Source organism: Telopea speciosissima, chromosome 4 (assembly GCF_018873765.1).
Source record: "Telopea speciosissima isolate NSW1024214 ecotype Mountain lineage chromosome 4, Tspe_v1, whole genome shotgun sequence".
In the NCBI taxonomy this organism is placed as follows: Eukaryota; Viridiplantae; Streptophyta; class Magnoliopsida; order Proteales; family Proteaceae; genus Telopea; species Telopea speciosissima.
Window position 1 is genome coordinate 3,275,981 of NC_057919.1, and position 10,447 is coordinate 3,286,427.

Below are 10,447 nucleotides of genomic sequence, written 5' to 3' on the forward strand. Positions count from 1 at the left end.
TTGCATATACCAATACATTGATGGTATATCATCATGCATTAATCAAGACTCTTTCCATCACTCCCTGCAATTTTTTGTCACGTGGAGTGATTATCGAGATGTATGATGATGTGGTGACTAGTGTAAGAACTGTGGGGAGAGTCAAAGTACTAAATTCTCAATTGTAATTAGACTACATCAAAGATCAACTTTAAGCCTTTATTTGTTCGCACTAATCATGGATGATTTAATCAAGGACACCAAGTTGAGGTCCCTTGGTCCATGTTTTTTGTTGATGATGTTGTTTTGGTGGATGAAATAAAAGGAAGAATTAATGTTAATGGAGATCAACTTTGGAATTAAAAGATTTTAAGATAAGTAAAACAAAGACGGAGTATTTGGTGTGTAGCTTTTGTAACACCATGACGAAAATGAGAGGGTGAAAATTGAAGAGAATGAGATTCCGTTAAGTGATTAATTTATGTATTTAAGATTTATCACAATTAAATGAGGCGATATAGATGATGATGTTTCATAAAAAATTAAAGTAGGACGGATGAAGTGGAGAGGTGCATCTGGAATGTCGTATAATCGACGGAATCCTTTGAAACTTAAAGGAAAAAATTTATAGGATGGATAACTATACGATCGGCAATGATGTACACTGTGGAATGTTGATCAGTTAAGAAACGCCATGTAGATAAGCACAAGTGTAACGAAGATGAAAATTTTTAATTCAGTCATATACTCATACTATCACCATGGAAGGTATTTTCTCTCTTTTTTAAATATTAATTTAATTCATTTTTAGTGACCTCTCTCTCTCTCTTCTTGTCATTTGGTAGACAGGTAATGGTGACAAAAGCTAGATGTCCCCCCCCCCCCCCCCAATTTGTGTTAAGGTGGTAGATGCAACAAAAGAAAAAATCAGTCCCTAAAATTCCTCCATCCCAACCCATATTTTAGCCTAATTATCTTTTGGGAGAAAGAACGCCACTTGGTTTGCACGCTGCTCTTGTGTTCAGACATAGGGACGTGCATAATGACCGCAACACCTTCCTAGAAAGATGGAAATTATCAGGGGTGTGGTGGTCATTTTATGCACACCTGTGTTTGGGCGCAGAGGTGATGTATGTTGCACGACCTGGTGGTGTTCTCTTTCCCTTATCGTTTATTATTTCCGTTCGTTGATTTTCTACAACCTTTTAGGGTTATACAATTTACTCATATAGGTAGTTCTCAAAGAATCTACTAGTAAACCAAATATTCTGTGATGGAAAGTTTTGTCAACTTTTATGTCTTTCCATTTCTTTTTATGCTAATATCTTACATAACACCAAGGGGTGCAAGTTGGGCCGGTGAGCCCGAGCCTGCCTAAGCCTGCCGCCCTGAGCCTGGTAGAGTTTGGGCTTGGCTTTTCAATGTGCGGGCTGGACCAGAGTCAAGATTTCTAAGCCCGAAATAGGGCTGGATTGGGCATAGGCTGATGCCTCTGCCAGCGTCAATCAAGGCCGACCCGGTCCAATCAGGATTAGGCTGGTATGGGTTAATCCTAATACAACTGGACCTGGGTTGTGAAATCCAACCTGACCTCAAGCTGGACTGGGCTTGGGTTAAACTAAGAGGACCTAGGGTTGGACTGGGGTTTTAAAAAAATCCGGCCCAGATCGGCCTTATTGCACCCCCTAACAACACTCTTCGAGACACATTAACATGGAAAAGAAGAAATCTTTCCTCCAAAACTCTCAACGACCAAGTAAGCAAAGATCAACTCATGTTTGTTGAGATGAAAAACTAGGAAATAATCTAAGGAATACATCTTTTCTTTTTAAAATGAAAGGAGAAGGTTCTCTCAGCAAACGGTGCACTGAAGAGGTGTGACAAATGGTATCGTACATAGGAGGGCAGTGAGGTCATTTCATATGATGAGGAGAGAGATAGACACATAGGTGTTAGCGTACCTTATCCTAGAATAGAAATAGAAAATATATAATCTTTTGAATTAAAAAAGTTTGTTTACATCATTGAATCAATAGGGTATTTATAATCTTGAAGGGTAGTATTGAGACAAACTTTGATTGGATTGAAACTTTACAGATGAACAGAAGACTTCAAATCTATCTGTCTACAAAATTACAATCTTACCCAATTTGCCACATGGTAAAAGTTGAGGTGCTGGTGTGGAGATATCCTCTACACCCACTGTGCGTATAGAACCCGCCTCCTTTCATTTTATTTTTGGAACTTTCCATAATTCGTGGAAGAACCAAGGGTAGAACTTAGAAGAGGAAATCCTTGGGCCAGACTGAGAGCATATATGTTAGCAATCTAATCAGATTATTCAGAAGTGGGTTCTCCAACTATCCACTAATACTTTTGGCGAGCTTGGGCTTAAATTGTTACAGTACTCCACTCTAGGGGCCCAGCCCAATTAGATACCAAGGCCCATCTACCAGAACACTCTTCTACAGTTTAATCTTTCAAAAGCTCCAGGGCTGGAAATGGGCAGCTATCCTTTCAAAGTTTAGTACATGATAAATGTCTAAAGCGCCCTTGGTCCTAAAATAGTGGACTAAAGTACTAAACTTTGCATACTCTTTTAATTTTAAGAAACCATAGAATGATTTTTTTTTGTGGGTGGGGTAAAAAGACACTTCATGGCCTCGTCAAGACAAGCTTTCATTGATGGTTCCCAAAAATTGTGCCGTGTGGCAAAAATGAATGTATCAATTCCTTCCAATGTATAGGTCACTCGTCAAATTTCAAACTCAGATTCAACGATATAATCCCTCCTGTATTAGCAAACATCGACATGGATGTCCATGCATGCTTACGGTATCTGACCATTACATGCACCCTCGTATAATTATAATCCGCATTTTCAAAACTCTATTTTGCATCTTGGCAAACTCCATTTAGCTGAAACGTGACATGCGAGCAGGTGATTTAGGGGCCTACTTGTGCACAACATTTCAGCCACATCTACCTTGCCATGTGCTAAATTTATGTAAGAATGTCAAACGGTTTGGTTTCAATTCGGTTCAGGCTACAATATGGATGAACCAAAATTGAATATTTTTAAAAACTTCAACCCAAAACTGAACCAGTTCAATTTATTTTTGCAGTTTTTATTCGGTTTATTCACACTAATTTGGTTCGGTTCAAGTCAACGGTTTTAATTCTAGAATCGAAACCAAATTAAATTTCATTTTCTAAAACCAAAATCAAGCTGTTTTTTTAGGTTAGGTTCAATTTGGTTTTAAATGATCGGTTTTTATTTCGGTTTTCAGTACCGATTCAAACTGATCAGATGATGCACATTCTTCTTTCTTACAGCTTTCATATCATCTAATGTTGCGTTAACCTAAATATGCACCCTCCACCTAAAAGTGTGGAACTGTTCAAACCATGCCATGTTCATGTTGGTATTGTTTGTTAAAGGGGTTGTTAATGTCTCTTCAGAAACAGATTTTCTGATATTTGCATGTCTCATCTCATGACACAAACAACACTACATGCTTTCCACCCCTAATCCTTGCGAGACATGTACCAGATTTAAGAATAGGGGAAGAGTTTTCTGGCCAATAGAAGTGTCGAGTGCGAACAAAAACATCAACAGGAGCAGGTTTTCTGTCTTTCATGGGTAGTAGGACGGTCATTTCGCCCCATCCTATATCTGACACAGGAGCCATGCTCTTGGACAGAATCTTTTTTCCTTAAAGAATAATTGAGATGCGGCCATAATGAGTGTTTGGCTTTGAATCCATGTCGAACCCACCCCTCCTTCAAGGTTACATCATATACAAACTGTAAGGTTGCTGGAGCAGGTCTAAGTGGTGTCTTGTTTTATTTATCTTTATGGAATCTGGTTCATGGTAGGACTTATATGCCCATTTAAATGCTAAAACAACCATGTGGTAGATTAAATGTATTTTTCACAAAAAAAATAAATAAAATTAATATGACTCTTTCTGTTGGCATTACAAGTTTTAGTCGTAATGGAGTCTACCAGAAGGCAAGATAGAGCTTTGAAAATTTAAGCTCATGGAAGAGTGCACAAAAGTGGTTAGGATGCTCTAGATGTGCTTGAACATACATGGGGATGTATGCTTATACAAGAAAAATATTAAGTTTGACATCAGGTTAATCCAAATAATGATATGTCTATCCAACAGCCACAATAGTCACATGTTAGGTACTTGGCCGATACGCCAAAAGCGCTAGAGCTGATGGAATGCGTTAAATCAAGTCCTTTAACCTATCTCATACTAGGCTGGTCCAATCTAGCGCTCATACATTAGAATGGGCCCTATTAGACACATAACAGATCACCACGCTTCCGCAATCGTCGTTCTCGACGGTTCTCACTCTAGGCAGCTTTCACTCTGGCGGTAGGTAGCTCCTTCCAAGAGGCTCCAATCTGCATTATGGTTTTTTGTCTGACGACAAATAGCCCTTTCTTGATGGCTTTCATTCTATTCCAGGTAACCCTTCTCCTAAGATGCTACGCTGACCATAATTTTATCTTTTCATTTCAAATGCCAAACCATAGAGATTGCTAAGCCATGTCTTGGACTCCTTGCTTTTTCAATAGTTCAAAAATTTTCCATTATATTCAACGGAAAAAAAAAAATTCATATTTGAACGGGTGGTTATCCATGAAAGGTGATGTTTCAAAATCATTTGATAAATCTGAATCATTCATTTTTATATGTTATTTGATTGAGTTAGACTTGCATTGTCATATGTGTTATTTGATTGAATTAGACTTTGAAATTTAAAGTGTTGCTATCCAGACCATGACATTGATGGAAAATAAATGTCTCAGAGATTTAGAAAAGGGAGAAAGAATGCTACTTAGCTACCTAAGCACGTGTGGTGCACTGCCCCTGCATTAGACATAGGGGCACAAACATCCCCTTGATTTTCCACTTTCCATAGGATGTAGCGTTCTCTTTCTCTATAGCAAAATAAACTTTTATGACAATAATTTACATCTTTTAAAATAATAATCAAATTTCAAAACAACAGCTGCCTAGCGCTTGTGCGCTTCATGCCCATGCTCACTAGGAGGTCTTGAGTTCAAGTCTCTTAATTGTTACCTTGGGGAGTGCAGGGGATGTGCAAGTGCTAGAACCAAAATCTATTTCTCAAAATGATTGGCTGTAGGGGAGCGCAGGGGATGCGCACACGCTTATCTGAATGAGGGTGGGAAGGGCGGGGAGGACATTTCTACTCCTCATGTGTCTGGGGTAGGGGTGTCAAAACCTAGTCCGAACCGTTAAGACCGACCGAAACCGACCGAAAAAACCCGAGACCAAACCGATCCTTTTTGGATTGATTTTGGATTGGGGTATGACGAACCGGTTGAAAACCGAACCGAATGAAACCGATAAGAAAATAATGAGTATAAGGTTATGAATCATTGAATTGATTTCAATATTAGTGAGTAAATTTATGGTTGTAAGATAAATTGTTACAAATCAATGAGTATGAGGTTATGAAAATAGGAAAATTGATTTGTAACAATGTTTGTTCCATTGATCTCCTTTTTAAGTGTGGGGCTAATGAAATATTTTATGTAGTTGAAAAGAGAAAGAGAAGAAAATAGGCACAAACCGAACCCAACTTGTTTAAAAAAACCCGATACCGAACTGAATCCAAACTGATATCAATCCATTATCATAAATCGAAACCGATACAAAACCAAACCGCATCGAAATCCAAACCAAAAAGTTCTTATTGGATTGGTCTCGGTTTCTCTAAAAACCACACCGAAATCGAAAAATCCAAACCAAAACCGGACCGACCACCCATTGATACCCCTAGTCTGGGGCGTGGCTCTCCCCACCCCAACACACACATTTTCCCAAGTGGCATCTTAATTTTCTAAGTTTGAGCGCCAACTTAACTCCCCACATGCCACTAAAACAAGGACCTCTCGCAGGCCCTCGCAGCCATTACGGTGATCCATCAACCATTGTTTCTCCAATCTCTCTATCAAAGGAAAGAGCTTTCAACAGGACAAAAGGAAGGAATCAAGGAATAGAGGGAGATAGAGAAGAAGAGGTAGAAGCAATGAAGACATGGTTACATTGGAGATGAGAATAAAGAGATAATTATTGTGAAACTCAAATTCCTCTACAGCACTAAGCCGTACACATTTTTTTTTTTTGGTAAAACAGCAGTACACATTACAATTGAGAGAACAACTAACTAACTACATGCTGGCGAAAGAAACAAAAACATAAATTAGTCCTCAGACTATCCTTACACCTCCGTCTCAAAGAAACGGAAATAATACGGAAAAAAGAAAACCTTAAAAAAAAAAAACAAAAACAAAAAAACACAGACGACCTCCATGGACAAACAAACCATTCTTCAAAGATATGGTGGTGGTGGGACGGGGAATTTAAAATCTAAACTCAAGCACAACAATAGGTCCACTGCTCATCTTCGCCAACAGCAGCACTGCTGTCTTCATTGACGTTATTGTCATTTCCTCCACAGTAATAATAAGCATTACTGTTTGCCATCGCACAAGTCGATGCTGTTGTGAGATATGGCATTGTGTGGAAGGAGCGGGCAAGGCCGCTCACCAGCGCGGTACAGGCAATCTCGTCCTCGTGTTCGCACTCCTCTACACGGTGCTTCAGTGTCTCGAACATGAACTCCGGCTCGTGCTGCATCGCCCGTAGCACATCCCCACTCGATGGCCCCGGCACCACCCGCGTTACCGCGAAGCTGTGCGGTCCATCGCTCTGCGATACCCTAACCACGTTAGGGCCGCCAAAAAGGTTGTGCAATCCTCCGAGCGCCTCCTCGTAAGCCCCGCCCAAGAACATCCCCAAGTAATATCCCTCACCGTTTCCACCTCCTTGACCACCATCCCCACCCAACTCATGCAGAGGCAAGCTTGACTCGCCGCCGATAAACTTATCAACCTTCCCGTCACTGTCGCATGTCAAATCCGAAAGGATGCCCCTTACTCCTGGGCGTTGATCGAGGCGATGAATCGGAACTATTGGGAATATCTGCCCAATTGCCCAAAAATCAGGGATCGAAGTGAACAAAGAGAGATTCACATGATATGTGCGGACTGGATCTGATGCTCCTAACGCCTTCAACACAAGGTCGCAGAGACCATCTACAGTTGCAAGGTGTTCAAGACCCAATGAGCCTTCCTTGAACTGCTGAACGCACCGTTGCTTGAGCTGATCGGCGTAGAGCAAACATTTCTCCGACTCGCCGCGTACCGCTGCTGCGGTCAGGTTCCCGTAATCAACACGAGCATCCTCCGTGAAACCGTCTAGTAAATAATGAAGGCCGATCGACGACATCGGCTGCTTATCTACTGCAGTAGCAGAGACGGCCTCAAAGATCAAAACAGAGTGATGAGATACAAGTGCCCGACCGCTCTCGCTACAAATCACTGGATGCTTCACGAATTTCTTATCACAGACATGACGGACTGCTTGAACTACAGCGGCAGCGTACTCTTCAAGTCCGTAACCCACCGAGATGTCAGACTCGGTAGACCGCGATCCATCATAATCGATGCCGAGGCCGCCACCAATGTCGAGCACTTGCATGGCCGCACCAAGACGGACCAGCTCGCAATAGATTTGTGCGGCCTCACCAACCCCATCGGCTACCAAAGACGTCGAAGGAATCTGAGACCCAATGTGAAAATGTAGTAGTTGGAGACAATCGAGCATTCCTGCTTGATCGAGCTTCGTCAATACTCGCAAGATCTGAATCGTCGTCAGACCAAACTTTCCTTTCTCTCCAGAAGTCGATCCGAAATGGCCAGAATGTTTTGTGCGAAGTTTGGATCGTACACCGATGACAGGGCGGACGAGCAGTTTTCGGCTGATGTCTATCACCAAATCAAGCTCCTCTTCTTGCTCGATAACGATCACCGTATTAAGATTCAGCTTCCTGGCAATAAGTGCTAGCGAAATGTACTCAGAGTCTTTGTAGCCATTACAGATGAGAAAAGCCTCGGGGTTTCCCCTGCACAAACAGCTCATCGCCAGGAGAAGCTCCGGTTTCGACCCGGCTTCGAGGCCGAAACGGTACGACGATCCGAACTCAACAACATCTTCGACGACAAACCGATCCTGGTTGCATTTAACTGGATAAACTCCCTGGTAATGCGATTCATAGCATTGAGAATGGATCGCATAATCAAACGCCGACTGCAGAGATTCGAGACGGTTCTTAAGTACATCTGGAAAGCGCACGATAAGAGGGAACTGCAAACCTAATCCGCCGGCGGATTTCGGTTCAGAAACTTTCTTTACAACCTTCATGAGATCAATCTCCTGGTGAGGAAGGGTATCGGAACCGTAAGGACGAACGGCAATGTCGCCAAAGGAATTGACGGAGAAATAAGGGGGACCCCAGCCATCGATCCTGTAAAGAGAGGAAGAGAGGGATGGGGACCACTGGGAAGTGGTGGTGGTGGTGTTTGTCGCCGGTGGTGCACCGGAAAATATTTCCGGTGTGGGAAGAGAGCTATCCCCAGCAAGAGCGTAACCAGGAGGAAAAATAGCAGCATCTACGCAGCATGCCAAGGCCGGCATCTCTTCCCCGATCTGTGGGTTAGAGAAAAAAGCTGAAGGGTTTAATCTTTGTTTGTAAAGAGGGGGCTTTAGAATACGCCGAGGCCGGAGCCCCGGCTACCCCCCAAAAGAAGCAGTAAAAAACTGGGAAAAAGGGGAGGAACCCTAGCTCGCCCCTACGGAACTCAGTGATCCCCTCGCCGTGACCTCAGAAGAAAAAATTCAAATAATAGATTCAAAAAAAAGCTGAACAAGGAGCAGACTTAGTCACGGACCAGGAACCTAAAATTAAATGCGTGCAGAAAATTAGAGCAGGAAGAAAACTACTCCAAGAGAAACCTTTAAAAAAACCAAAAACCAGAGATTATAACAACTGCACAAACAGGAAATTGAGGATGACTCCTTCAGCTAACGAAGAACAAGAAAGGCATATAATGACTGGGAAATGCGCCGGGAACAAGCGAAAATTGTCACCGGAGAAACCAGAGAAGATATAACGGAAACCTAACGGAGCGAGGGGAAAGCTGGGGTTTAGATGCTTAATCAATAGCGAGGGAATACGAAAACAGAAAACAGAAAACGTTCGGAGTCGAGAGAATCGAGACTCGAGAGTCAGAGAAAATGGACGAAAATTAAAAGGGGCAGAAGGGGGTTTATATAGTCCAAAACCCCGAAATATATTTTCAATTTCTCGTTTTAAATTTGAGAAAAAGAAAGGGAATGCATTTTTTCTTCTTAAATTCCGAAAAAAAATTAAAAAGTAAAAAAGCGTTACTTGTCTGTGTCGAGATGCCGCGTGGCTGTGCGTAGTGGTTCGCTTTTCTCAACTTCCCCGGGCGCTTCCCGCTCTGGCGCCCCAAGACCTACGTAACGTGAACATCTTTAAGGAGTAAGTATTGGAGAAAATGAAAATATCGCGATTAAAAAAGGGGGTGTTAACGTGGGAAGGAAACTCGGAAGCTTGTAGAAAAGTGTTTTTCATCGACGATGCACGAAAACCAACGGACTAGATTTTGCCACATAGGAAAGGGTTGTTAGTTTCGGCGCTCTTTCTTTCTATGAGTTAATAGATTAGGATTAGGTTTTGAAGGGATAGGGGGGAATAGAGACAAATGCTTCCAGATTTATAACGGTACCACCGTTCTTCCGTGTAAATTTTGAGGGAACAGTTGTTCATGGCTTTCTGGCTTCTGTTACCGTTTTTACACCGTTTGTAGTGATGATCCATTTCCGGTGAAAAGAAAAGAAATAGTTTTCTTATTTAACCGTTTGAGAGTGGATCTAGTCCGGTGTTAACTAGACCAGGAAATAGATATAGAGGCATAGAGCCAATCATGTATGAATCACCAACACCAAATCTAGACTCAGGCCCTAAAAGAGGATATTAGGGGGTGTTTTTTACTTGGATTCCTAGATCAACTCTTTCTTAATTCTTATCCAATCAAGCATCTCTAATTACTAAAATAGACTGCTCTAATGTAATTTATTCCTCTCACGTTTTTTACGCGTCGTCAAGTGCTCGGCTGTACTATGGTCATTTCATTTTCACTGGACGGGAGTACTGGGCTGGACTGGACCATGGTTCGAGAAATGGGAATCGAATCCAAGAATCAGTCGATTTCCATCGGAATCGGCTGTGATTGATGCATACGGCCAGGAACCGGTATTTGTCTCAACCGATACATTAAACCATAGACTGTGACTGGATACGTAGGCCCTACTTTCTGAAGGTAGGGATCAAACTCCCAAAGTCTTTACCAAAAATGGCTACATTCCTAATTGTGGGGACAACAGGGGCATTCTAGGTGCCGTGGGGCCTGCAGTGTGAAACGCGTATTAATCCTTCATGTTTGCTTTGGATTTGCATCACTTGTTGAGTAATCTCTGAGTTGGTGGCACCC

At 42.0% G+C, this 10,447-nt stretch overlaps 1 protein-coding gene across 1 annotated transcript; it reads right to left on the reverse strand.

Annotated features, from left to right (window-relative positions):
• Window positions 1-6,388: 6,388 nt before the first annotated feature.
• Window positions 6,389-8,833, reverse strand: LOC122658232 (arginine decarboxylase-like). Its single transcript, XM_043853148.1, has one exon. The coding sequence runs from the start codon at window positions 8,565-8,567 to the stop codon at window positions 6,405-6,407; it is 2,163 nt and encodes a 720-aa protein (XP_043709083.1). The 5' UTR covers window positions 8,568-8,833; the 3' UTR covers window positions 6,389-6,404.
• Window positions 8,834-10,447: the final 1,614 nt, after the last annotated feature.